The sequence below is a fragment of the Lagopus leucura genome, unplaced genomic scaffold (assembly GCF_019238085.1).
Source record: "Lagopus leucura isolate 7727_CA_CO unplaced genomic scaffold, USGS_WTPT01 Super-Scaffold_100039, whole genome shotgun sequence".
NCBI classification, from domain to species: Eukaryota; Metazoa; Chordata; class Aves; order Galliformes; family Phasianidae; genus Lagopus; species Lagopus leucura.
In genome coordinates, this window is record NW_024962288.1 from 903,110 (window position 1) to 930,735 (window position 27,626).

At 55.1% G+C, this 27,626-nt stretch overlaps 2 protein-coding genes and 2 pseudogenes across 4 annotated transcripts; 3 read left to right on the top strand and 1 right to left on the bottom strand.

Moving 5' to 3' along the window:
- SRC (SRC proto-oncogene, non-receptor tyrosine kinase) lies at positions 1-15,974 on the top strand. 2 transcript variants are annotated; one of them, XM_042883654.1, is made up of 13 exons: positions 1-36; positions 7,508-7,573; positions 8,711-8,960; positions 9,109-9,208; positions 11,588-11,686; positions 12,144-12,247; positions 13,237-13,386; positions 13,781-13,936; positions 14,046-14,225; positions 14,298-14,374; positions 14,509-14,662; positions 14,780-14,911; positions 14,990-15,974. In XM_042883654.1, the coding sequence occupies exons 3-13, from the start codon at positions 8,720-8,722 to the stop codon at positions 15,196-15,198; spliced, it is 1,602 nt and encodes a 533-aa protein (XP_042739588.1). In that variant the 5' UTR covers positions 1-36; positions 7,508-7,573; positions 8,711-8,719; the 3' UTR covers positions 15,199-15,974. The 2 variants fall into 2 exon arrangements, with proteins under 2 accessions (XP_042739588.1, XP_042739587.1); XM_042883653.1 differs by lacking the exons at positions 1-36; positions 7,508-7,573; positions 8,711-8,960; positions 9,109-9,208 and adding an exon at positions 9,225-9,890 and having other exon boundaries at positions 14,780-15,047.
- Positions 4,869-5,534, top strand: LOC122186754 (annotated as a pseudogene).
- On the top strand, positions 15,256-15,959 carry LOC122186753 (annotated as a pseudogene).
- A 4,116-nt stretch (positions 15,975-20,090) lies between the features above and the next one.
- On the bottom strand, positions 20,091-27,042 carry LOC122186771 (BLCAP apoptosis inducing factor). Of its 2 annotated transcripts, none has more exons than XM_042883689.1 (2): positions 26,978-27,042; positions 20,091-21,142 (listed from the first exon to the last, which is right to left on the bottom strand). In XM_042883689.1, the coding sequence occupies exon 2, from the start codon at positions 21,065-21,067 to the stop codon at positions 20,804-20,806; it is 264 nt and encodes an 87-aa protein (XP_042739623.1). In that variant the 5' UTR covers positions 21,068-21,142; positions 26,978-27,042; the 3' UTR covers positions 20,091-20,803. The 2 variants fall into 2 exon arrangements, with proteins under 2 accessions (XP_042739623.1, XP_042739621.1); XM_042883687.1 differs by lacking the exon at positions 26,978-27,042 and adding an exon at positions 25,503-25,887.
- Between the last annotated feature and the right edge of the window lie 584 nt (positions 27,043-27,626).

Consider the following 27,626-nt stretch of genomic DNA (forward strand, 5'->3'; position numbering starts at 1 on the left):
GGCGGGGTCCGGCCCCGCGGTGCGCACACGCGGGAGGTGAGCGGGGACTGCGCGGGGTCCGTCTGCGGGGATGTCTCCGTGGGGTCCGGCTGCGGGACCGGCGGGAGATTCCCGCCGTTCGGTGGAGGATGCTCGGGTGGCGGCGGGGCGGCTCCGGGGATGCCCGCAGTAGCCGGGCGGCGATGCCGGCGGTCCGGCTCCGGGCTCTGCGGGGCGGCGAAAGGTGCGCGGGGTCCCGGTGGCGGCTACGGGGCTGCCGGGGGATGGCGGCGGGTCCGCCGGGGGGGCGGAGGGGGGAGCTGCGGGGTCCGGCCCCGCCTGCCCGCACTCCCCTTTGTTGTGATCGGGGGCTGCGGGAGACCCCCGGGAGCGCGGGGCGGGGAGAGCCGGGCTGTATGTAGGCCAGGGCATGAAATATTCATCGCCCCCCTGCTTTGATGTCTCCTGCTCCGTTTCCCTCTCGATGTTCGCTCGTCGGCGATTCGGGGCTCGTGGCCGCGCTCGGCCGGGCTTTTACTGTGCCCTCGCCTGGGGAGGCTGCAGAGCCCCGCGCTGTCGGCGAAGGGCTGTAAGCTGCCGGGAGGCTTCCCCGGAGCAGCCTGGCTGCTGTGCGTGTCCCTGCCGCTGGAAAGCATCGTGGGATTTGTCTGAGCCAAGCCGGGGCCTGGGTGGACTTTCCCCCCCGGACCATGACCCCGTGCAGTGTGCTTCGTCTCCGGCTCAGCCCCACGGCAGCTGTGGTTTCCTCCTGACTGTCCCTTCTCGCTGCTGCCCTGGAGGTCTGAAGGTATGAGAAGCAGCTCTCGCGGGTGATGTTTCCCCACTCAGTGGTGTTCAGAGCCCATAAGGTGCCTGGGTGCTGGGAATGGGACAGCACCGATCCAACAGCATCGGATTCAAACAGAGCTGTGGGAATGTGGCAACAAAAGACTCAGTTTGGTATTTTTCCTCTTTCTGTGCTGGTGCTCACCCCTGTCCCCAGGGGATGTGATGGGGATGCCGGTGACCTCATGGTTGGGAGCAGTGCGATGCTGTTGTTCCCCTGCACTCTTCTGCAGGCTGATCCCCTGCTGCTGCTGCTTGTTTGTGCCGCTTTGTGCTGGCTCAATGGTTGGCCCATGGACAAACCTCTGCTGCTCAGTGTCTGTGCTGAGGCTCCCTGGGGAGCGGTGTGCCACTGTGAGCCAGCCTGTGCTCCCACTGCACCTCTGCTTAGCAGACTGTGGGCTGTGCCCATTCCCAAGCTTGGACCCAGGGCTAGATCTTGTCTGAGCATCTCATGCTCAGGAGCTTCCCCAAAATTCAGCCCTGTGATTTTGGAGCTGGGGTTGCTAATGGGCTGGCACAGCAAAAGGAAGTGTGATGCTCGCTGTTTAGACTGTCAGTGGCCTTGCAATGATGCCTGTGTGGTGGAGATGCGCTAACAATACCTCTGCTTTTGAATGACATTGTCCTGGAGTGACAGAAAATCACTCAGGTGCGTCTGTCCCAGCTCAGCAAGGGAAGGAGCTGTGATTTACAGTGACTGATGTGCAAAGGCGTGCTGCATGCACAGGGAACAAACTGGTGGCACAGAGGGGACCTGGGCTCCGGGCTTGGCTCACAATGACATGTTTTAATGACCAGCGAGCACGTGCCACGTCTGGATGGAGAAGGGGTTGCAGTAAGCCTTGGGCTGGAGCACGCAGCCCACGTGCCTCAGGGGAAGCACAGCCACACATCGCTCCTGCCCTGTGCTGCTCCAGGCATGGCAGGGGAAGCACCAAGGGCTATCTGCAGCACTATTGCTTCCTGTGCCGTCCGTTCTGCAGCATGGTTTCTAACTTGGCCCTTTATCTCTGGGAACCATTTCCCAGCTGACCTCACTTCCTCAGAGCTTCGCAGCTTAGAGCCCTCTCGGAAGCGGGGCCATGGGGTGAGCAGTGTGGGTCAGCTCCCTCGAGTGTGATGCTGTGTGATAGTCTGCTCTGTAGCCCTCTTGGCAAGGAGAAAAAGGATCTGGTTGGTGTGGTCTGTGCCCAGTGCACCCCTGCTGTGGTGCCGTGACCTTGGTGTGAGGGAAGTGGCACTGCTTTGCTCATGCCTCTGCACATGTACGGGCTGAAAAGAAAGCCTTGAAACAGATTTCATGTGGTTTGAACGTGGGCCAGGAACCAGGACCTGTAAATCTGCGTCTTGCTCTGACTTCCCTCCAGGCTATGGATCTCCTCACTGTCCTCCTGGGCTCAGAGCTGAGAATGCTTGGGATGTGCTGGGGGATGCGGGTGGCAAAGCAGTGCTGGAGATGTGGAGGGGACAAAAGCAATGGTGGGGATACAGGGAGGAAAGGCGGGGTCTGGTTGGTGGCTTTGCTTCAGACCCTACGGAGGGCTGCCCCCAGCCCCAGGCTGGCTGTGCTGTGCAGATGTGTGGTGGAGGAGCTGGAATATCCATGGTGTAACATGAGGGGTCCTGTCTCAATGTCTGGCTGCGTGGGTGAAGGGATTGGAAAGGAAAATGGGGAACTGCAGCACCCAGAGATAACATAGGCTCACCCTTCTGCCTTTCCCCATTCCAAAGCCCAGTGTCATTGGGCACAGCAGGCTCACAGCACTAGGCTGTACCCACTGCCACATGCCATCCTTGCACACGGGATCCCTGCTCCCACACTGTGCCCGGTCCTTGCTGCAGTTTCCCCGTTCCAAGTGGAACCGTGGTGCAGCACCTCATGGGTCTGGATGTTCCCAGGGAGGAACCGTGTGCTGGAGAACTTCTGCAATACGGAAAAAAAGAATGGTGGCAGCAGCTTTTGGAGTCCCTCCCTGCTCAGCTGAGCCCTTTCCTTCCTTTGGCAGCACCACTGAGAGATAAGGGAGCACTGCAGCCCTGGGGAGCTGCACTGCCAACCCCCATGGGGCGTGAGGTTGTGTCCTCATGGGTGGGGATGCTGAGCCGGTGTCTGTGGGATGGGGTGAGTGCAGGCTGTGCTGTGCTGTGCTGGGGGGTGGATTGGATGAGGATGGCCTGTATCCCACTGATGCTGGTGGTGATCAGTGCATGGGGCAGGGCAGAGAGCTGCATTGGAAGCTCCCAGGGTAGACAGGCTCAGAGCACTGGGACCGGTTGTGGGGCCATCGCTGGGAGCTGCATTGGAAGCTCCCAGGGTAGACAGGCTCAGAGCACTGGGACCGGTTGTGGGGCCATCGCTGAGAGCTGGAGGGACTGCGTGTACCTGCAGCTCGTCCCGTGTCAGTGACTCCTATTACCCAGGTGGGTTCTGGGCACCTGAGTGAGCAGTGCAGGGCTGGTCTGTGTGCAAAGTAAGGTTCTCACCTCCAGGAGTGGCGGGGCTGAAAGCCACCAGCTCAGCGTTTTCCTTTGTTTTGCATCTGCTGGGGCTGTTTGTAGCAAGCAGTGCGCGCTGCACCTCAGCTGGCTCTGAGCATCCTGCACAGTCTGCATCTGTCAGGGCGCAGCCAGGAGATCCAGCGTGTCTGTATGGGCATGGGGACATGGAGGGGCTCAGTGTGATCTCAGTTCGTCCCTCCAGACCCCTCCTTTTGCTGAGCTGAGCTTCTGCTGTATCCTGAGCTTTGTTTTGGTGACAAGTCGTGCTGAAGAGGCTGTGGGACCGGCTGAGAACAGAGCTGTGCCCGCGGGCCCCCATCCAGCAGTGGGGCAGGGAGGAAGCCGATTCCTGGCCCCGCTCTGAACACAGCTTTTGCAGCTCTGGTTGTGTGTTGGAGGGCTCTGAGCAGCAGGGATCCTGCGGGGCCCCTTGGGGGTCTCTGCCCTGGGGCTGCAGCTGGGAAAGCCGGGCAGCTCCCGGCCGGACTGGCTGGGCTGGTTCTGAGTGAGGAAATGTTTCAGCAGTGACGCCAGCATGGCCGGGGTGACTGCGACTTGCTCATATCTGGAGCTTTTCTGTCTGCCACGTGTTCCTCACCCCTTTCTGCCACTGCCCATGGAGCTGCTATCCTTGCTCCAGGCTGTGAAATCGCTGCGAGTGGCACATGGGTGGGTGGCACCACTTGGGTTGCATCCATTGCTCGTGTCAGCCCTTTGCTGCCAGCCCGGAGGGGCTGGGCACTGTGACCATCCCCAGCAGTGCCCTGGGCAGATCTCTGTGCAGAAAGCAGAAGCAAGCTCTGTTTTCTGCAGCTGCCCTGGAAGTGGGAGAGTTTGCTGCAGGAATGGAGAACTGAAATGCACGGCTTTGTGCTCCTCTTCTGAGGTTGCTCAGAACATGAGAATCAGCAGAGAGCCCACAGGTGGTCAGTGTGTCCTGGGCTGGTATTGAGGTGTCTTCTGGGGAGCAGGAGGCTGCGTTGCCCTGTGGTTAGGTCCGGTGGTGGCCCTGCTCCACATCAGTGCTTCCCGGCTCCACAGCACCAGGGCACGGGGCAGCATTCCCTCTTTGCCTCTCCTGGGCTGGGCAGGAGGAGAGCTGTGCTCTCATCACCTGTCTGGGAGAGGCACGCTCTGGGTTAATGCACACCAAGGGCTTCGTGCTTGTTTGGGTAGTGCTGACTGGGACTGGGCTGGCAATCCGTGTGTGCAGACAGCAAGCTCAGGATGGGTTTGCAGGACCTGTGCGCTTGTTTCATGTGCAGTTGGAGGAGCACTGGTTTAGGAGCCCTGGAAGTGGTTCAGTGGTTCTGCATTTGTTGACCAGATGAACATCCATAACCCGTGTCTGTGCTGCTCGGGGTTTGTTTTGTTCTTTCCAACTCCTGTTTCAACATGTCTTTTTGAAGGCGTTCTGCATTGCTACCAAATGTGACTCCCCTGTGCTCGGGGGGGTGAATTTGGATGCTTCATTTAATTATCCTTTGCCTTTTCGTGACCCACCAGCCTCTGCCAGGTTGGGCTGTGAGGCTTTTATTAAGATGTCTTTAAATGTAACAGGAGTTGACGGAGTGGGATGGGAGCGGCCGCGCATTGCTTCTGCTGGGAGCACACAGCTGCACCATGCCTTCGCCATGGCCCTGCATGGATTTGTCCTGGGGGGGAAGGAGGGATGGGCAGGGATGTGCTGGCTCAGGTGCCTTTGGGATGCCATCCCTGGGTGAAGTGGGGGTCCCAGGGGCAGCTGCTCCCCTGCTATATGAGTTGGTGGTGAAGTGTGGTTTGGTGCTGCTTGTGGTAGCACCCTGCAAGGTGCTCCTGTTGCAGGATCCATCCTGGCAGCCCCAAAATGAGCAAAAATCTCAGCAGCATCCCTAGCACTGCCTGTCCATGCAGGGGCACACACTGATGTTCAGAGCAGGGCTGTGCCATGCCAAGCCCGGCTGGCAGCCACCATCACCCCATGCTGCTGCATGACCCTCACGCGTGCTCTGTGCCTCACACCAGCCCATCCCCACTCCCATCCACAGGGATGCCTGCTATGCACAAGGGGTTTGGGGCTGCATTCCCACCCTGTTCTGCTGTCCCTGGTTCCATGGGCTCAGCTATGTGCTGCACCATGGCTTTGTCTGCCCGGCGCGCTGCCCGCTCCATTTGTCAGTCTGGCAGCAGACAGGTGCAGTCATTCATCGTGCTGTGCTGTGTGAGCTGATGGAGCATGGGGGGAAACCTCGGGCTGTGCCGGTCCCTCGCCCCACTCCTTATATCCAAAAGGATGCTCTCAGTTTTCTATGCTGCAAACCAGGCTGGGGTTAACGCACGGCTCTTCCAGGCAGGGCTGGCACAGGTCTCCCTGCAGCACGGCTGCAGGGAAGGGATGAAACACAGAGTTGAGGGGGAATTTAAACCTGGTGGTGAGGCACTGCGTGGTGTCCCTGTAACAATCTTCCTGCTGACTGCAGTGTCCTGGAGCACTGTCCCACCCGCCTGCTCGGCGCCCACCCCCGGCAGCCCAAGGACGTGGCATGTCGGCAGATATATCCCCCCCAAGGCTCACTGTCTGGCTGGGCCCCAGCGTGTCGCAGATTCTCTCAAGGTCTCTGCTTCTGCCGCACAGAAGGCAGCAAATATGGAATTTCTGTTGTTTCGTCTGCTCCCAATCAGCGTCTTTTGTTGGTGTCTTTGAGAGGGGGGAAAAAACAAAAGAAATAAGATAAGCTCATGCCTCCCCCCCCCCCCTTACTGCCAGCCCTGCTGTCGGCGTGGCTCTCACAACTCCCATTGTATCCTTGAGCCGCCTGGCGCAGCACACAGCCTGTCTGCAGGAGACGGATGACCCTGAGCAGCCGCTTCCCCCAGTGCTGCTTTCCCACAGCATCCCTGCAAGGTAGGGCACAGGTGCCATCTCTTCCCACCTCCCGCCTTGCTGGCTGTAATTCTGGGGGGTGGGCAGAAACCCCGGGGCCATTGGTGCTGATGGGCAGCGCTCCCACCCTGATGTGCAGCAGTGATGTGATGGGAGCTGAGCTGTGCAGCTGAGTGTGCCTCGGTTTTAATTGCTTTGGGAGCAGGGAGGGCCGGGTGCCCTCCAGCTGGGATTCTTCTGCCTGCTGTGCCCTGGGCAGGGATGTGCAGCTCGGTGTTTGCAGGGGGGGAATAGGGGACCAGGCTGAGCCTGTGTGCAAAGCTCAGTACTGAGTGTCCTCTTGGGGACGGAGTGCTTTGACACTCCAGGGATGCTCCTGAGGAGCCACTGTGAGAGTGCCAGGGACGTGGGGAGCACGTGCAGCCGCGTTGCAGCTATATTTGTGTGTGCTGCAGCCCAGGGTTGGGTCTGCAGCTTCCCCCACCTTCCCTCCCGCTGTGCAATTATTGCCGGCGAATATTAGGCAAGTACAAATTACAAACCATTCAAGTCGTAAAGAGCTGTCAATCAGCCACTGCTCGTTATCAAACGCACTAAAAATAGCCACCAAAGTTATTGGCGGGGGGGCCAAAGGGGGAAGGAAGGATGTCAAAACAAACCCGCGGCGTGGCGTGTCCTCGGCACAGTGCCCAGCTGGAGGTGCTGGACATGTGCTGCAGCCCCTGTGGCTCTGTGCCCCGTGCAGCCCACTGGGCATGGAGGGAGCCTGGAGCATCGCTGCACGAGGCTCCTCGGGTTGGCGCTGGAGCAGCATGAAGTGCACCAGGGCGTTGTGTGCGCTTTATGCCATGGCACATCGGTGCTCTTGGGGGTGGAGAGGGCGACTCATAGCCCCGGTGACAAGGTCCCTGTGTCCCTGCAGCCATCTGATGTGAAGCAGTGGGGCTGGAAACACCCTGTGGCATGTGCAAGGGAGCTGTTTTGCTTCTCCACCATTGGGAAAGAATTGAAAACCCCACAGGAGGTTGGGGTGTCCCAGCAGAAATGCGTCTCCCCACCCTCCCAGCACTGTGCACTGCCCAGGGCTGCCCTCCGCCATCCCCTCGCACAGCGCTGGGTGGGAGTGATGAAGTGGAGCAGAGAATTGTCCCCTTCACACATGAGAGATCAGAGCCGTCGGCCGCCAACCCCACACTGTGGGATTGCTGGGTGGGCGAACAGGAGGAGGAGGAGGGTAGGCACAGCAGCCTGCGGTGGCTGAGGACAGTGGGAACCACTGACACCCATCTCTCTGTTTGTCTGCCTGTGCTGCAGGAGCTGAGCTGACTCTGCTGGTGGCCTCACACACCACTGTGGCCAGGCAGTAGCTGGAACGTACAGGTAAGGCATGGCCGGGGGGTCCCCTCCTGCTGGTGCTGGGTGGGCAAGATGTGCAAACAGTGGGTATCAGCTGTGCTGTGTGTGACTGAGTGTGCAGCTCCAGGCACGCCCATGGCACATTGCACACAAATCCTGTCGCTGCTGCCCACGGCTGTTTTTGCAGTCTGGTTGTTTTGTTGTGCTCTGGGCTGGGGTTGAGAGGGTGCTGCTGGGTGCACCTCAGGGCTGCAGCTCAGCCCCCACTGCCCGCCCTGGTGCTCGCTGCTTGGGGAAGTGCCATGCTGGGGGAAGCTGCTCGTTGCTCACAGCCGCGTGGGCTGTCACGAGCCCCTGGCCACATCCCTGCGGCCCCGGCAGCACAGCGGGTGCTGAACCCTGCGGAGGTGAGCAGGGGATGAGGAGATGGGGGTGGCTCATGTTACAGGAGGGGGCTTTCCTTGTTCACAAGAACCTGCTTTCCCTGCTGCTCTCCTGCCTCCACTCCTGCCTGCCTGGATTTTCTTACTAGAGAGATTCTCCACCTCCCTTCTCCATCCTGCCACGCGTGATCTAGCCTAAATATTCCCTTCCGTAGCTTCAGGACACTGCTGTGTATCCAGCCATCTTTGGAGACTGCGAATAATTCCCTTCCTTCATTTATATCATTACCTTGGAGGTATTTATAGACCATGATCTTGAGTGGAAGGGAAAGCAGGACTATATATAAAGCAGTGATCCCTTGGTCTTTAGCTGCTAACTGCCTTAAACTGCTCCTGATTGAAGCTTTTCCTGCTCGGTTTTTCTGAGGGTTTGCTTTGCTGCGAGCTTTGGGCTTCACGTGAGCATCCTCAGCATTTAAATGCAGCTGTGGGTTCTGTGAGTTTGGAGGAATCACAGCTTGTGAATATTTGTCTGGGTCTTACCTATGAGTGTTTGTCTGTGTCCCATCCGTGACCTGACAGAGATCCTTCTGTGCACTGAAGCATGGCCATGCAGATGCTGTAGTGCTGATGGTGTGCAGGAAAGGTTCTGGGGCACCGGGAACAACGTGCCATGCGGTGACTGCGTGTGGCAGCAGCTCTGCCTTCCAACTCTTCTTTTTGGGCTGTTATTATTATTGTTAAACACCTTCTGCACACACATCTCTGTCTCTCCCAGCCCACCGCCATGGGGAGCAGCAAGAGCAAACCCAAGGACCCTAGCCAGCGCCGGCGCAGCCTGGAGCCACCCGACAGCGCCCACCACGGGGGGTTCCCAGCCTCGCAGACCCCCAACAAGACAGCAGCCCCCGACACGCACCGCACCCCCAGCCGCTCCTTTGGGACCGTGGCCACCGAGCCCAAACTCTTTGGGGGCTTCAACACTTCTGACACCGTCACGTCACCGCAGCGTGCTGGGGCGCTGGCTGGTCAGTGCGGCATGGAGCGTCTGTGAGCTGTGGGGTGGGATTGGGTTCCAGCTTCCTGTCATTCCTGCCATTGGGGGGCTTTGTCTGGGATCTGGAGGGGGGGCGGTGGGACGTGGGACATCAGAGCCCTGAGCGATCCGTGTTGCAGGCGGTGTCACCACCTTCGTGGCTCTCTACGACTACGAGTCCAGGACTGAGACAGACTTGTCCTTCAAGAAAGGAGAACGCCTGCAGATTGTCAACAACACGTGAGTGTCCCTGCAACGCACCCTGCATCAGCTTCACCCCTTCTGGGAGCTCTGGGGATCCCTAAGCCAAGCCTTGCGGAGGGCCACCTCTCCCAGTGACATGTCCAAAGACATCGGGCTGCCCTGCTCCCCTGTCCTCCTTGCACCTGCCTCCAAGTCCTTTCCTTGTCCTGTGGCCAGCTCAGGTCCCCTGGCCCAGGTCCCCTGGCCCCATCAGCACTCAGCTGCTTCTCATTGGCCCAGATGCATCTCCTCTGCTTCAGGTGCTTCTCTCCATGCTGCCGCGGTGCCTCTGATCTCAGCTTCTGTCCTGACTGTGTTTTTTCTCTCTGCATGCCATGCTTTCATGTAGGAGAAAAGTGGATGTCAGGTGTGTATTGGGGGGTGTGATTACTGTTAATGACCTTCCTGGTAAAAGCCTGCCTGCTGCCCACTCAGAGCTGCACCCCACCTGTCTGTTTTGCCCCTCTGCAGTCCTGGTTCATTTGGGTTTCTGCTCCTTCCTGGTCTTTTTAGTTTTCCATTTATTTTTGTTTTTCCTTTTTCATTTCCTCTTTTTTTTTAATGAGTCACTCTGGGGATTGGGATACTTCCATAAGGTCTGGTTCTTTGCTCTACGTCCCACTCATAAGAGCACATCCATCTGTTGCCGGATGCACAGCATGGGGCAGAGGCCAGGCCGGTGAGTGATGCAATGCTGGTGTGCTCTGTCCAGATGCACAGCACGTGCCCAGCACAGCCCTGCAGCTCTGCAACAAGCAGAGGGGTGTGGGGCTGTCTACAGTAAGCACTGCTGCAGTGACCCAGCAATGTGTTTTCGGTTGGGTCCTTGTTGTCCTCGTTCCAACACTCACTGTTTGTTAATGGCTTTACTCCATGAAGTTTGGGATGTGCTGCTTGCAGGGCTTTGGCCGTGCACAGAAAGCCTTCATGTGGGGTGTTTGCTGCATCCCAGCTGCTGTACCAGGCTGGGCGTGCAGCTCTCTGCTCTGCATACTACCAGAGGCCAGCAGTGACCTTCCCCCTCCCTGATGGCCAAACACACACACCCAGTGGGGAAGGATCTCAGTACTGCTCCCAGCAGAGCAGGTCCCTTCCCAGTCAGGCAGCAGGGATGTAACAGGGTGTTCCGGGTAGAGTTGTGCAGGGAACTGTTGAAATGCTTTGTTTTGATGCCGATGATGATTTTTCTCCTCCTGCTGCGACGTTTTTGGAATAGTTTGTTTTGCCAAATTCCCAGATGACAGCCATTCAGCCCGTGCTGGAACAGAGCCGCCAGTCAGGATTTGGCCATTTCCCAGCAGACGTTCACTTTGGCCCCGTGGGAACAGAAACAAGGCAGCTCCTGCCCCTGTCCCGGGCACACAGTGAGGTGCTGGGCTGCAGCCCTCTGGTCCTTGCTGCACTGTTCTCACGGAGCTGCAGTTTCCCTGCAGCCCCATCTTCCTGGCGGTCAGAATAAATGAAACGGCTGTCTTTGATGGCTGAGGACACAGCGGTGGTGGAGGAACCCCCTGCTGCCTGCCTGGAAGGGGAAGCTGCCTCCTGGGGTCCATTCATTGTCCTTTCCTGCCCAGCAGCCTGTGGGGTGTCATGGGGATGGCACGGAACACAGTGGACAAAGGCTCCTGCACCCTGCCAGCACCTGCGACCACCTCTTGGCAGCCCCAGAGCTTGGGGATAGCACTGGTATTCATCTGTGCCACAAAGGGGTTGAACCCACTGCACCGCAGCCAGGCTTTGCCCATAGGGCAGCTCTCATCCCCCCTCCCTGTGGCATCAGCATGGCTGCCCTGTGCCTGCTGGATCGATTTTCAGCCCCTCTCTGTCACTCGTTTATTTTCTTCCTTTTGTTGCTTTTGTGCAGGCTGTGTTTAACAAATTCTGCCTTCTTTTGTTTCTCCTGGCGCCTTTTTTAATCACTGCCATCATTCTGTTGCTTTTCTCCCGTTTCCTCTCCCTCCCCCTTTGCCTGCCTGTTGCTTATCTGCTCACTGGGATTTCCATTGCCTCTCTATCTCCAGCCAAACCCAGTTCAAATTCAGGTGGCTCCAAAGGTGTTTGCCTTGCTTTCTCTCCAGCAAGGACACCCTCCTTTATGGACGACCAGCACCATGGAGGTGCTGCTCATCCTGGAGCCCCTAAAGGATTTGGGGCCGGTGGGGCTCACCACTGCCCTCCTTGGGGTCTCTGTGGGGAGTGGGTCCTGCTGCAGGCTGGGTGTGGGTGCTACTCACTGCTGTCCTGTCGGACTGGGCTCTGCTGGCTCTTCCCCATCCCACATTTCAGTGGGACAGTGCCCAGAGGTGGGACAGGGCCCAACCCGGGGTGCTGTGGGCTCTTTGGCTTCACACTGAGTGTGTTTTGGTTCTCTTGCAGGGAAGGTGACTGGTGGCTGGCTCATTCCCTCACTACAGGACAGACGGGCTACATCCCCAGTAACTATGTCGCGCCCTCAGACTCCATCCAGGCTGAAGAGTAATTGCCATTTTTAGACAGTTTTGAAACAAACAATGACAAAAGAATTCGCTAAGCACCTTTTCCCTCTCTGCTGTCCCTCTCCCCCCCGTGCAAAACCTGAAGGACATCTGTCTGGTTTTATTTTTTGCTTATTTTTTCCATTTTGTTTTGTTTCTAAACCCGCTAAGCGTTTTTCTGCCTCTCCTCGAGGCACACGGAGCTCTGTGTGTTTGCGTGGTTGTGTGGCCTCGCCTCCAGGCACAGGGAAACTGCAAACTCTGCATTTGCAGATTAGGACCGTGGTGACACAGAGTGACCATTGCGTATGGAAAGCAGAAGTCACACAGCTGCCCACAGTGACAAAAGCACGGGAGCTGGGTGACCTCGAGCCACCCATGTTTTGGGAGGCTTTTGGAGTGAGGGTGCTGAGCGGAGCTCTGCTCGGTGATTGTGAGCCTGCTGCTTGTTCCCACAGGTGGTACTTTGGGAAGATCACTCGTCGGGAGTCCGAGCGGCTGCTGCTCAACCCTGAAAACCCCCGGGGAACCTTCCTGGTCCGGGAGAGCGAGACGACGAAAGGTGACCCCCGATACTCCCCCTTCCCTGATATTCTTTCCTTCCTCTGCCAGAGCCACAGAGCAGCCCTGGAGGGGTCCTCCAGCACTTGGCCACCACGTGGTCCCAGTCCCCCTGACAGGTGTACCAAAGGAGATGAGCCTCCTGCACTGCATTCACCAGCAGTTTCACTTGTTTTTATAGATGTCCCCTTCACACTCTGTTCTTGTCCCATTATCCAAGCTGGAGACAGAGGTGTCCCATGCACAACATCCTGGTTTTACCCACTAATGGTTTTCCCACTGATGTGCCCACATAACTCTAAAATGTTGGGAACAACACTGTATCCTCTCCTGGGCTTTTTTGTGTGTTGTTTTTGTCCCTGGGCAAATGAGTTTTGTTTTTTTCAGCCTCTGTGTAATGGCAAAATCTCGGTTGTGAAGAACTAGGTAGAGGCAGTGATGGATTTTAGGCCCTTTCAAGTCTAATGATTCTTTATCCCTGTTTTTTTCCTTCCAAATGTGCAAGTTTGATCTCAAGAACTTGGCTTTCTGAGGGTACATTTTCTTACCTGGAAGCATGCTTTAGTCTAGCTCCAAATGCCCCTTTGGGAAAAATTCCTTGATATTTTTTTCTGTTTTGATGCTTTGAGCTTGGCATCATTTACTTTATTCCATTGGAAGCAGCTCATTCAGCAGCCTTCCCTCTCCCTGTTTGTGGCCCCAGACTTGTGCTATCACAGCTGTGTGGGCACAGGAGAGGCAGGCTCTGGAAGCGATGTGCATAGCAGGATGTAGGAGCGTATAACTGGGTCTGCAGCCCCCCATCCCTCCCTACACCCCCAGTTGCTGCCACCTTGCTCCCTATGCCTTACAGTGCTACTTGGCTGTGGCAGTGGTTGTAAGTGATAGATAAGAGGTGCTTTTTGGAGGTAAAACCCGCAGCCTGCTCCTGCTGCACCGACCCTGGTGGGGTCCCTGTGCCGTCCCCGAACCACTCGGTTGTGCCCTCAGGTGCCTACTGCCTCTCTGTTTCCGACTTCGACAACGCCAAGGGGCTCAATGTGAAGCACTACAAGATCCGCAAGCTGGACAGCGGTGGCTTCTACATCACCTCACGCACACAGTTCAGCAGCCTGCAGCAGCTGGTGGCCTACTACTCCAGTGCGTATGGCCAGAGCACCTGCCCACATCCCTTGGGGTCTGGGTGATGCCGGGAAGGTTTGGGTTGGGTATTGGGAAGAGTTTGTTCATGGAAAGGTGGTAGTGGTGGAGACCTCATCCGTGGAGGTGTTTGAGTTATGTGGATGTGGAGCTAAGGGACGTGTCTTAGTGATGGGGTGGTTGGACTTGGTGATCTTGAAGGTCTTTTCCAACCTAGATGGTTTTATGAAGGGAATGCTAGTGCTGGCGCTGAAGCAGGTGGGCAGACCCTGGTGAAACACCGCTTGGGTTTGAGAAAGAGGAGAAGGGGTCTGAGTGTGGGTGCCCAAGGTGTTGTGCAAGGAAGACGTCATGCATCCAAATGCCATGCATCATGTTGTCCCTGCTGTGCTAGAACATGCTGATGGCTTGTGCCACCGCCTGACCAACGTCTGCCCCACATCCAAGCCCCAGACCCAAGGACTCGCCAAAGATGCATGGGAAATCCCCCGGGAGTCGCTGCGGCTGGAGGTGAAGCTGGGGCAGGGCTGCTTTGGAGAGGTCTGGATGGGTAAGGACAGCTCTGGCCCTGGTGCCACGGCCACACGCAGTGTCATCATCTGCAGCAGTGGGGCAGCAGGTAGGGGGACACAGCCCTTTAAGTGTGTCCTGTGCTGCAGGGACCTGGAATGGCACCACCAGAGTGGCCATAAAGACCCTGAAGCCCGGCACCATGTCCCCGGAGGCCTTCCTACAGGAAGCCCAGGTGATGAAGAAGCTCCGGCACGAGAAGCTGGTTCAGCTGTATGCGGTGGTGTCAGAGGAGCCCATCTACATCGTCACTGAGTACATGAGCAAGGGTGAGCACAGGAGGGCTGCTGGGTGACCAGAGAAATGGCTCTGCTTGTTGGTGACCGTTGTCTTCCTCACAGGGAGCCTCCTGGACTTCCTGAAGGGAGAGATGGGCAAGTACCTGCGGCTGCCACAGCTCGTCGATATGGCTGCTCAGGTGGGTTCCTGTTTCCTTTTCCTCCTGCACCCTGGCTCCCATTGGCTGGATCGGGTCTGGCTGTGGAGCCATCCCTGCCATGGTGGGGTCCTCTTGTCCACTGCAAAGCTCGGTGCCCACACTCTGCCCTGCAGATTGCATCTGGCATGGCCTATGTGGAGAGGATGAACTACGTGCACCGAGACCTGCGGGCAGCCAACATCCTGGTGGGGGAGAACCTGGTGTGCAAGGTGGCTGACTTTGGGCTGGCACGCCTCATCGAGGACAACGAGTACACAGCACGGCAAGGTGTGAGCGGGGTCTGGGAACATCTGGTGATGTTGGTGGCTCGGTGCCCCAGGCCCTGAGGTTGGGGGTCCGTGGGCTGCAGAGGGGAGCAGCCCCTCACTCTGCCTCCCGGTCCAGGCGCCAAGTTCCCCATCAAGTGGACGGCCCCCGAGGCGGCCCTGTACGGCCGGTTCACCATCAAGTCGGATGTCTGGTCCTTCGGCATCCTGCTGACTGAGCTGACCACCAAGGGCCGGGTGCCGTACCCAGGTGAGAGCTGGCACCAACCCCACGCTCCACGGGCTGGGCACAGTGTGTGACCCGGCCCTGCTGCCCTTCTTTCTATAGGAATGGTCAACAGGGAGGTGCTGGACCAGGTGGAGCGAGGCTACCGCATGCCCTGCCCGCCCGAGTGCCCCGAGTCGCTGCACGACCTCATGTGCCAGTGCTGGCGCAAGGACCCTGAGGAGCGGCCCACCTTTGAGTACTTGCAGGCCTTCCTGGAGGACTACTTCACCTCGACAGAGCCCCAGTACCAGCCTGGAGAGAACCTATAGACCTGGAGCTCCTCCTGGCACCAGAGGCCTCACTGTGGGGCACAGAGGGCCGGCTCCATGCAGAGGGGCCACATTCTGGGGAGCAGCCCCAGAGCAGGATGTGGCATGGTGAGGTGCCGGCTGCCCCATTGCTCATAAAACTGCTGGGCCACACTTAACGAGGTGGCGAGAGGAGTCCTGGGCACTGCCACCAGTGGAGCTGGGGCTCAGGATGGTGAGCGGAGCAGCGGGATGGCTCCTGGCACAGCCACGGCTTTCAGGACCCTCTTCTCACAGCAGCCAGAGAAATTGGGGGATAGCCTCTCCCACCTCAGACACACTGCCCCACACCTCCTGCACCCCCTTTTTAAAATCAGCACAAATTTCTTTACCCATTCAACCACCCACTTCACTCTGATCTGCCCGAGGCTGTTTGCAGAGACGTTTGGTGATGGGGAAGGCACTGCTTTGAATTGGATGCAGCTGAAGTGCAGACCTTGGGATGCCCCATGGGGGCTGGCTGTCTCCCTTCCTCCAGCACCCACCTGTTCTTGGGCGCAGGACTCAGTGTTTTGGGAAATTACTTGTCTTTTAGCACTGCTTTTGTCCACTGGTGTGTTCCTAGCTGCCATCCCCCCTGCTTCTGCCATCCCCATATCAGGGAGCACGGAGCTACCGGGAGCCATTTGCAGGCCCAGCTGCTCCCTGCTCGCTGTCAGTACCGTGTGTTGGAGGTCAGAATGATCCATGAACAGCCCAGTGTCCACAGCAGCACCCACTAAGCACCCACCCTGTACATAGCCCTCCAGCACCTCCCACTACTTGACCAAGCTGCATGTGCTGTCGTGTTCCTCCTGTGGTACCGCCAACATCTGTCCTCGTCTGTCCCCAGCTGGAGCCCCTCATCACACCATCGCCACCTCTGTCCCAGACCTCTTATCCATCACTCACACCCAGTGCCAAAAATGCCTCCGGAGCACCAAGCTGAGCTGCTGCTGCCTCCCACTCACTCCCCACCATCTTATTTATTACCCGAGTTCTCAGTCGGTGGCTCTGTTTTAATAGTGAACTCAGTATGGAGGGGCTCTTAGCAGTATGGAGGGACCCCACCTTGGCCTGGAGGACTGTTTCCATGGATTTCTGTACTCACAATGGGACTCAGAGCCCTTCATCCCCCAGCACATTTCCTGTGCCCACCTTGGTGCAGGGTCTGCTGCACCCCAACCTTTTAACCTCCGCATCCCGTGATGTTTGTGTGCCATCACCACACAGTGTGCACAGTGCCTGCAGCCGTAGGGAAAAGCTCTGAGAGCAGCACGTGGGAGTGGGCAGCAGCCAGATGCGAGCCAAGAGCTGGGGAGGGGGAAAAAAGGCAAACACACGCGTGGACACACAACCTTTGGTTTCCTGTAGCATGGAGCAGCGCTGGGGGCTGCTAGCCCACCCATGCCCTCCCCTCCACTGCTGGTCTGTTGCTGAAGCCAGTGAAGAGCAGGGGGTTACTTCCCCCACACCCCCCACAGTGATGTTTGGCACAAAGCAGCTCTGTGTGAGACCTTCTCTTCTGCTGGTACCATTTTTTAAAGCATTTTGTAACATCTCCCATCAACTGTGCAGAGGACGTGTGGATCTGTTTTTCTCCCGGCCCACTCCTCCTCTGCCTTTCAGTGTCAAAGTAAGATTTTTTTTTTTTTTTTTTTTGTGATAATAATAAAACTTTGGAAAAATCTGACCATGTCTGGTGTGGTGGGAGGGTTGGGGAGGGTGGAGATGCTTTGAAACTGATGATGGTGTTGTAAATACTTTGCAATTTGATAATTAAAGACAAACAGACCTCACCAAACAGATGGCTGTGGGTTGTGTATGGTGAAGGAGGACCTCTTGGCATCCCCAAAGGGTCCCACGTGGCTCTCAGGGTTGTCCTGGGGGGGGAGCATCAGTCGGGTGAGAGAACTATGGGGCACACACAGCTTTTGTCCTGTATCCATCTGCCCTGGGACACCCCTGTCTGTGCTGATCACAGCCTCCTTCAGTTGCTGCTCAGTGAGCTGGCTGGGAGCAGGTTTGCTTCATTAGGGTAATTAGTGGATGCTGGTTGGAATCCCTCAGTTGGTGATGAAGTAATTGATTTGTGGGAATAGGCCTTCAGAGAGTGGGGCTGTGGCTGAGCCTCAGTGACCTGTGGTGGTTCTGGTGCCCTGCGTGCTGCTCTGCCTCTGAGGGCTGGTGAGTTGATTTCATCATCTTAAGTGTTTAATGCTTTATGATTTACTTGCTAAAGTAATTAAGTGACGGAGAGGGTATCTTTGGTGGTGAATGCCTCAGTCTGTGTGTGATGGGTGGGAAAGGGTGGTTGGTACCCTGCTAGGGCTGCTGCAGCCCTGGGCTTTGTCCTTGCAGTGGGGCAGGGGTTCTGTAGAGCTGGGGTTGGGATGTGGGAAGCCCCACTGTATATTTTCTGTGTTTGTGACTGTGCAGGGAGCAGTCCTGACCCACTGTGTGGGCTGCAGTGCCCTGGAGTGAGTCTTGGTCTGGCTCTAGGGTTTCTCCTATCACCCAGACCCAGCAGAAGGGCCCCTGGTGCAGAGCAGGGTGTGCTTGTGGCAGGGCTGACGTTTTCCTCTCCTGACCCCACTGTGCTGCTTCTCTGTTGGGTGACCTAGAAAATGACCTCGTTATGATGGAAAGGCAAAGGGATGGCTTAAGGCTCCTGCAACCAGGGAACACGAGGCAGATGGACACCTTATTATAAAACAAGGTGATGAGATGTTCTGTGCCAGATCCCTTCTGGGCAGTGCCTGGGCTCCGTAGGACCTGGCACTGCTCTGCTCTGAGCCCCGTTGCTTTCCTCATCATTGCACGGTCCCGAGGGCAGGCAGGGACGGCAGTGCTGGAGCTGTGCTGCCCTCCTGGTGGGGTGGCTCTCCGGGAGCACTGCGATGCTGCTGTGTAGCTGGAGCAGGCACTGCACTCGTGTGGGCTCTGTGCAATTCGCAGCGCACGAGCACAAGCTGTGATGATGCTCTTGGTACGCGGTCGGGTTTGACCTGTTCTGCAGTTGCAGGCTGGTTTTTCGCGGTCTCTTTATAGAGGATGAGCTGGGGATCAGGGCATTAGCATGGGATCCCGGCTGGGTTCCTGCTCTACCTCGGGCTGTCTGTCTGACCGCGATGAAGTTGCTTTAATTTTCTATCTTCAAAATGAAGATGGTATCTCAGCGCTGTGAAGCGTCGGATAGCACTCCGTGAGGGCTCTGTGCATATCAAAGGGCTCGTCACTACATCTGGGGAGGGAGCACCACGAAAAGCACGCTGCTTAAGCGTCGGTCGAGATCTCTGCCGCCGCCTCTGTCCCTCTTTTGAAGTGCCGCGCTCCCCACGCCAGGCCTCGCACTGGGGAAGCCGCAGCCGCGTCCTGGGTCGGGCTGATGGGCGAAGGCAGGGCTTGCTCTCACCCAAACTGTCTGGCTTTGTGGCTAGGATTTATTTAAATTGCAGTGAAGTGCAGCTTGGTTAGTTAGCAACCCAAATGGACTCTTAAAAGAGATGACTGCATTAGTTTAAATAAAACAATCCTCATAGCTTAAATAAACAAAACTTAAAAGCTGCTCAGAGCGCTCCAACTGCACGGCCGTGCCTTGCAAACGAGCTGTACCTTTCCCTTCTGTTTATTTACGCTGTAACTACTGGCAGCTACAAGGATTCCCTGTAGCTCGGTGACAGAGCTGTCACGTCTCCCCTCGGTGATGTGGCACACACTTTAAAACGTACAAACAGATACATGCTGGATGCTTTCCAACTTGGACTCAGTGGCCAGGAGTGAGAGCAGAGGTTGGTTTTGGTTCCAGCAGTGCATTTTGGCTCCCACGTGTGCTGATAACTGGTTGTAGCCTGGCACAGCGCTTCCACGAGCCCATCTCACCCAGCGCTGGGCAGAGCTGCGGGCAGGGGCTGACACGAGGCACAGCACTGCACAGCGTGGGATGGGCTCACAGTGCCTCTGCAGGGAACGGCTCCCTGCTGGGGATTAGGCTGTCAGTTCTGTGCCTTCCTTAAGCTGCAAGGAAAGGAGAGGAATCTGTCATGGAAGTGCGGAGATGCAGCCAGAAGCACCTGCTGTGCTGTGTGCAAAGTGAGCTTGTTCTGGGAACTGCCAGTACGCTCCCTGGCTCGCCCAGGGTTAGGTTAAACACTTAGAGGCAGCACTGCGAGTTACAGGGCCAACGGGCTCTGCCTCTTGCTAGAGACTGCATTACTGTTCTTGGAACAAAACAACACCGAGCTGCATGACTGCTGGGCTAAGGCAGCTGTGACGAACAGTAGTCAGGGCAATAGTCCACAGACCAAAGTCTATAAAGCTTTATTAAACATTTTGAACAGCTGTGCAATGAACAAACAATATTCTGGAAGTTTCACAATTTCATAGCCTGAACTTCCTTGGGACAGCAGCAGCCACTTCTGCTGTGTTCCCCTTTGAGATTGAAGATGAGCAGATGGCAATTGAGGGAACTCTCAGACAGTGCAGTCAATACTTGGTGTTGACTTCAGTTTCTCATAAGCAAGCTGCTGCCCCAGGGAAGGCTCCCCAAGAGCCACTTCTATGGAGAGAACTGTGCAGGGCAAAGCTCTGCACAACAGTGCCTGTGTGCAAGCAACCCACCACCACCCAGGGGAGCCAGGGAGAGGACAGAGGAGTACCCAGTGCCTCCATCACCAAGCCACAGCATCAGCACCTTCTGTCACCATCAGCCTGAGAACAGTCATTGAAAATCATTTGTCAACTGATGGCATCGCTGGCTTCAGGCCATGCCTACACCTCAGGATCTTCTCTTGCTCTGCACGCACCCAGACTTTTGAGCCACTGTTTGGTTTTCTCAGGTGATGTGGGATTTTTCAGAATCTCTATGAACATCTTGTTGCAGTCAATGATTTGGTAAACCCTGGAAATCTAGCAGGGGAAGAGGCAGTCTGCTGCCTGTGAGGCTTTATAAAAGCAGCAGCGTAACTGAGGCTTTCAGGCTATGATCTTGGAGCATTAGTAGTTCAGAAAGCACTTGGGCAGTGCACACATCTCTTTGGCAGGCTGAGCAGCAGGAGATGACTCAACTGCCTCTGGCTCCAGCAGCTTTTGGCCAAGTGCATCTGTGAGCTGTTGAGCTGTCCTTTGATCAGCAAGGTGAGAAGGCTGGCTCCCCACAGAGTGAAGGATGGAGAGGATCCTGGAGCTACTTGAGCAGAATCAGTGTTAGATCACCGTGGCCAACAAGAGAGTGACACACAACTCCACCACCGTGCAACAGTCAGAGGCCAACAGCTCTTTCCTCCACCAGTTCTCAGATAGGAGGGCTGGTGTCCATTCCCAGTGATATGGGAAGGAAAAAAAATTTCTGCTTCTAAAAAAGCAGGTGGCGCTGCAAGAGTTCACACAGTAAACAAGTCAAATTTCACAGGCAGAGTGGGAGGGCTGGTCAGGAATTTACCACTCTAGTCCACACATACATTACAGGAAATAGGCTGTTTTTACTTCAACCACATGCCTAACACACCCCCACCCGGTTCCCGAGGCCCCCCCCCCCCCAATTAAAAGCAAAACCAGAGCTGTCAGCAAACTGGAAGATAACAGTTTCCTAGGTGCCCACTATACTGGGATCGTGAGCTGATTCTGGCAACTGGGATCCTGTGCAGTGATACAAGAAGCAGTTCCCCCAGCAGCTGTAGCAGATGAGGAACAGAGCTGCCAGGAAGACCAAGGCACAGATTGTGCAAGGTTTCCGTTCCAGGAGGAAACTGAGCAGGTAGAAGCCCATGAACATTGAGTGACTGAACCACAAGGCTGGGTTGAGGGGCTTGGGGATGAGCAGGACAGGCAGCAACCACTGGAGGCAGTACATCGTGTCTGGCTGGCGGGGCCTTGTGGCAGCAGCAGTCGGTGCTCCAGTCTCCAGCAGCTCCTCAGGTGGGCTGTCCTGTAGGGGGGAGGTGAGAAAGACAGGCAGACAATCAGCAAACGGGCCAACAGCAGCTCTTCTACGGCTCACTCAAGCACTGTATGCTGCTGGTGTTTCAGCTCCTAGTACTAAACTCTGGTGTGTCTCAGCGTTGGTAGAAACTCTGCTTTCTGAAGCCCACAGCTGGGGATGAGATTCTCTATTGCTGATATAGAAATGTATCCCTTCTGTGCTCTGTTTCTTAGGCTTTTACCCTGAGTAATGATTGATGCTTTTCTTTAGTGCAGTGCAGACACAAAAAGGTGGAAGAGGAAACAACAGAAAGAAAACTGCAGCCCTTCTTACACATACATTTATCCGAGGCTGCCCGAAGCCTAAAAGTGATGGGAAAAACATGCAGTTGAGTGGCAACACTCATAGGTGGTACAAAGGAAGGGAAAAATGGCAGGTCTGGTGCTTAGCTGTGCTTATAGGAAGTGTTAAGGACACAAACTGCTTCCTCCCCACGCGCAGACCCACTCTGATGTCTTAAACAGCAAAAGAAAAAAGCAGTCTAGGCATGCAGCTGCCCAGGAAAGCCCTGTGCTGTAAAACAAAGGGGAGGACAGTCCCTGCTTAAGGGATTTATAATCCTTGCCAATCAGCTCAAGTCAGATAAGACAAAGTATGCAAATGAATCAAAGAGAGGACCATCTCAAAATGGCAATTTTCGTAAGTGCAGTAAACACAGGATTTCCTCCCTTGGATTATCATAAAACCTTGTGGACACAGTGAGCTTCAAGGGCTGCTAACCAGGGATGGCAGCACACCAGAGGTCCAGAAAATACACTTCTATCTTTAGCAACTAGATCAACTGTGCTGTTTTGATTTTTATTTCTAAGCAATTCAAACGTACTCATTCAAGAATTCTGGAGAGCTTTAAAATATTAAAATGCCCCAGATATATTTTCACCAAGACAGAATTATTGAAAGAGGGCAAAAGAACAGAGTTCAGCCATCTATTAAAGCAGCATTAGAAGATATAGATATTGTTGGGGAAAATAACAGACAAGATTTCCTTCAGTTTAAGAAGCACGGAAAGAATGAGATGGGGCACATGGAGCTTACTACCCTAATAATTATACAAGGGGAGTGCTGAAAGAGAGCAGAGCTTGAGAAGTGGGCTCTTCCCTGTTATCCTGTGGTACATCATGGTGACATGCAGCCAACTGAGTGAGGCAGCTGCCAGCCAAGGCAGAGAAATAAAGGCAAGAGCACAGCCCAGCCTTGCTCCAGCTATGCAGATCCTGGTCAGAATAAGCTTTTTTCTTGCAATCCTTTTTCTGCAAATATTCAGCTGAGCAGTGCTGTCAGAGGGATGAAGGGCTGAGCTGAGCCTGTTAGGATTAGAGCCGAGGGTGTGGGAAGGTTAGAAGGATGAAAGAGTGAGAAAGTAAACAAACAGCACATTCCTCTGGCTCCTGTTGGCACAAGAAGGGATTTCCTGGCACTGCGAGAGCAAATGAGGGAGCGCACAGAAGAGCCAAGAGAAAACCACACGATTCTCTTCCAAACCCCCACTGAGGTCAGGCCTGTGTCTCACAGCTCCTTGGTACCAAGCAGCCCTGGTGTCAGGAGCAGGAAGCACGCTGCCATCCACTGTGCACCTAGCAGCAGGATCTCCTCTAATGTTAGTGGAAAACAGCACAGGCCAAAATCTCCAGAGCAAACAGATTAAGAGAATTCGGGGGAAGCATGTTGTGCTGCCTGTCCTGCTAGAGAGTGCTCTCCTGCAGAGGGCAGCTGGGGTTCAATTAGGCAGCCAGAGGAATAGGGAAGAAGTTATTTTACACTGCAGTGTAGCTAAAGTAACACTGCAGGAATACAATCTCAGTGCTGGTCCTGTCTTGTGCAGCTCATCTCCTCATATCTTCAAGGGCAAGTCCAGTCCCACGCCAGTTTTCCTCATCCGTGAACTGGGAATAACAATTACTCATTCCATAGCAAAAAAAGCTGTCTGCTGGCCTCTGTGAATCAGTTAGCTGCTTCTGGAGAGAAAAGCACTGCTGAATCATTAGGTAACTTCTTAACTGGGAATTGTTCTGAGAAAAGATTCAACAGAGATTTGAACAGATGATAAATGAACCCCACTCCCCCAACTTCTATTTCCTGTCCTGCTCAGGCAGAGACCACATTGCCTCCAGTAAGTCAAGTTGTGCTGCATCAACCATCTCCAGCCATCCTCCAGAGTGCTCTCTCCTTGAAGTTTCCTGCAGTCTCTTTCCCAGCACAGACACAGGCCTCACACCAAGTTAATCACTGTTAAATATGGGTACTTCCTGAAGAGCCAGCTGCTTGCAGCAATCAGAAAAACCACTCTGCAGAACAAAGAAACACTTCACAGTCTTTCTTTACTATGAAGTTTTATGTCAGTGCCCTCGCATCTCCAGAACTCTTACACTTCAAACAAATGCAGATGTTTGAACAGTTAGTCTTGTATCTGTAGTCAGTTTGCTCTTATTTTCCATGCCTCTTAACTCTACACTAGTTAAGGGCTGAAAAAAACATTGTCTATGTGATCCCACAGCTGATCCTGGATAAGGTAACTGCTACTTGAAACTTTCACACCCCTGTATTCCTTGTGGGATTTTCCACAATTAAGACTCGTGCTCTTCCCCACTCTTCAGCGCAGTCCTTTATACTGCTGGCAGAGGGATAAAGTTCTCTTTCCAAACGATCAATTCTCCTCCTGCTGAGGGTTTCCTGCAGAGAAATGGTGCCTCCCATTGTCAGCTCTTCACCGAACAGGGAAGAATCACTCCCTCAGCATCCGGGATAGAGAGTCCCTTCTCAAAGCCGTAACAGCACGCAGGTTATGCAGCTCTGCCTGGATTCTCAAGCAACAGACTGCTGGTGAAACTTGCAAATGAGACATTCCTCCCTTGCTTTCTTTGTCCCCTCCTCATGATCCAAGCAAAAGATTACCGTGTCCCAGAACAAATAATTACCTGTCGGCTAACAGCGCTTCTACCAGCACCCTGTTTCACAACGCGCCCTGCTTTCCCTCAACCAGTTGCTCTCGTTCTCCCCTGCCCGTGTGACTCATCTCATTCTTTAGCAGCCCGCTGTCCTGCTATCCTCAGGAGTGCTCGAGTCATCTGACTTGGCTGCTGCTGAGTTTACCATCAGTTCCTCTTCATGCAGCACCTCGGGCTCCTCCACAGCAATCAGAGCCACACCAACTTGCTCCAGCCCCCTCGGCAGCACAGCTCGTGATGCTCCTGCTGCTCTCCCCGCTGCCAGCACTCTGGGCTCCCCTCAGATCTCCAGGCGCTGCTGCAGCCTCCTCCCTAACGCTTCCTGCAGTGTGGGGAGGTTCCCTGCACACTTCGTTAGTAAGCAAACACCGACGCTTTTCCACATGCCTATTAATCAGTTTCCACAGCGTGCAGAGTCCTTCCTTCTCTCATCTTCCCTCCCTCCCAAGACCATTCAAATCCAGCAGTTCTTATTGGCATGTTTGTGGGGAAGACTTTCAGATTCTTATGCAGTCAGACAGGCACACCTTTCCCACCCAGAAAGAAAAACAAAGCATTAATTAGGACAAGTCACAGGATCACAGAATGGCCAGGGTTGGCAGGGACCTCAAGGATCCCGAATCTCCAACCCTGCTGCCACACGCAGGGCCACCAATCTCCCCATTTCACAGCAGCCCAGGCTGCCCAGGGCCCCATCCAACCTGGCCTTGAACACCTCCAGGGATGCACAGGGCATCCACAGCCTCTCTGGGCAGCTGTTCCAGCACCTCACCACTCTCATAGTAAAGAATTTCCCCCTGACATCCAACCTCAATCTTCCCTCCCTCAACTTCAAACCATTTTCCCTTGTCCTGCTGTTATCTACCCTTTCAAAGAGTTGATTCCTCTCCTGTTTGTAGGCTCCCTTTAGGTACTGAAGGCTGCAGTGAAGTCACCCCCAGCCTTCTTTTCTCCAGGCTGAACAAGCCCAGCTCCCTCAGCCTGTCTTCATAGGGAAGGTGCTGCAGCCCCCTGATCATCTCTGTGGCCCTTCACAAGTCTAGTATTTTGCAGTATTAAATCCATGTGAGGAGCTAGCAAGGTGTTCCTTGGTATTCCACAAGCTAACCCAGAAACTGTGAGGCTGACAAGTGCTCATACCCAGCAAGTTTCCTGTATCAGTGTGTCACAACTGAGTTAATATCTTTCTTGAGAACGTCTTAACTCCTTAAGCAGTCCATTTACCCCTCTCCCAGGAGCTCAAATTCCTGCTTGGGAACCAAAAGCCACATATCTAGATAAAAATCTCCCAAGTTAAAGTGTGTGTACACTTAAAGTGTGCCTCAGGGATGTGCACTGAGTTTGTTGTGCATAAGGCTCACCTATAGCACAGTTTGCTTAAAACAGTTCAGATCCAGAACCTCATTGCAGCCATGCAGCTTTAAGTTATGTGTGTGGGCAGAGCTTCCTGCTGCCAGCATGTGTTTAAAATCAACTTGCAAATACTGTCCAGTGTCCAAAACAGCTGCTAAATACAATATCCAAAGCACTGGGGAGAAAGAGGTGGAGGAGCTATTAAGTGACAATTTTTTTTATTATTATTTTCAGCTAAGAAAAACAACAGCCCAGCATTCTACATGTCAGTGCTATCTCTTAAAAACAGACACACAGAATAACCAAGAACCACAACTGTTCAAACTTTTAAGACCTATCTGTAATATCAGAGATTTAATGTCAGCTTTTATTCTGGTAATTCCGGCTGTTTTTCTGTGTTTTTTGTTTGTTTTTTCTTTTTTTTTTTTTTTTTTTAGTTTAAGTTTATCTGCCAGTATGACTCAGCTGGAAAAAGTGAGCCTTCCATTTCTGGCAAAAGCCTTATGCCATTCTTTGATAAGTTCATGCCTTGGAACACTTGGTGGAGACTCAGAAATGGTGCAATAGAATTGCAAACGCTTTTCCAAAAGAGCAGCAAATCCTTGATTAATCAAGCCTCAGGGGTTACAAAGTGTTCTGGTTTCTCAAGCTAGAGACAATCCACAGCAACAATCCTTTCATGGAAAGTGCAGAGATCTGCTGAGACACTTGTTACCATTTCCAGGGCTGCTCTCACAGCTTCGTTACTTCACTGGGGAATTGATCAGACAGTGTCCAGTTACTGTGCAGACCTGCCTGCTCGGACAGCAGCACAATTAAAGCCAATATGCAGCCGATGAACCTCTGGACAGGAGAGAGAGGATGGCAGGGCTGTTTTTCAGAGCGGGAAATCACAGAAGCAGAACCTTAACTCAGTTAGCTCTATGCTAGAGCTAACAGCAACAACTGTCAAATGCTGCTATTCTCCTTTGCACTAATTTAATTATCCCTGGATCTTATTCTCCACCTCCTTGGCCTTAACTTGCCAATAACCATAAAATTCCTGGCCTATTCTACATTCCCTAAAGAACACCACTATTTTTCTTTCGGATCCCCTCAGGAACCCCTCTTTGTACCTCTGACACCACGATGTGTGAGCGTGAATACAGGGCTCAGATTTCTGCCTCACAAATCGAGGCAAACCCACAGCGCGTTCTGGGGAGCCGTGACACACAGGCTGGAAAGGCAGAAGCCGTTCCACGTTTGTAAGATGGGTTGTTCTGGCAGCGGGCTCCTTCAGAGTTCAGTGCCGGGAGGGCCGCCCGGCACAGCTACAGGGAAAGGGGAGCAGAGAGCGGCGGGGAAGCAAAGTGCTATGCCGACGGCGGCCCGATCCCGCCGGTGTCACGGCGCTCCTCCGCCTGCCCTCCCGCCCTCTGTCGCCCAGCTCCGGCCCGGCCGGCGGCGCCTGCCCTCCCCCGCGCGGGGCCCGGCCCGTACTCACGGCGCGGTGCCGCCGCCTCACGCCGCCATCCCTGGGCCGTCTCCACGCGCCGCGCCCTGCGGAGGGATAGGAGAGGCCGATTTGGAGCCGCGTACCGACGCCCGCCCGGGGACCTTTCCACCCTCCCTCCCCGCCTCCCCCGGCCCGGCCCCGCCGCCCCGCACCGGCTCCGCCGCGGGCCGCGCTCAGGCGGCGGCGGGGGCAGCGCGGCCGCTCCGTCAGGCGGCGCCGCGGGCAGCCGCGCGGAGCGGGAACTGCGCATGCGCGGCAGGTGGCGGACGAGTTGAGAGCACTGCGCATGCGCGGCGGGTGGAAGAGGCACTGAGAGCACTGCGCATGCGCGGTGGGTGGACGCAGGCTGCTAACGGCAGCAAAGCTGAAGTGCTATGCAGAATGGTGCCCTGCTGTGTGCACACAGTGCTGCTGGGCACTGCTGGGCCAGTGCTGGCATTGCAGTGCAGACGCAGAGATGCACGGATTCAGTATGAATGGTGCCTGGGGGCAGCAGAGAGGTATCCTGTGCTGCTGTAGGAGGGCAGTGGTTCAAAATCTGCCAAGTGAGGCTCTGTGTGCTCATGGCTGCTCTGAGCTGGCAAGTGAACCCTGGGGGTGAAAGAGGGGACAAGCAGGCAATTTAGTGCCCACAATT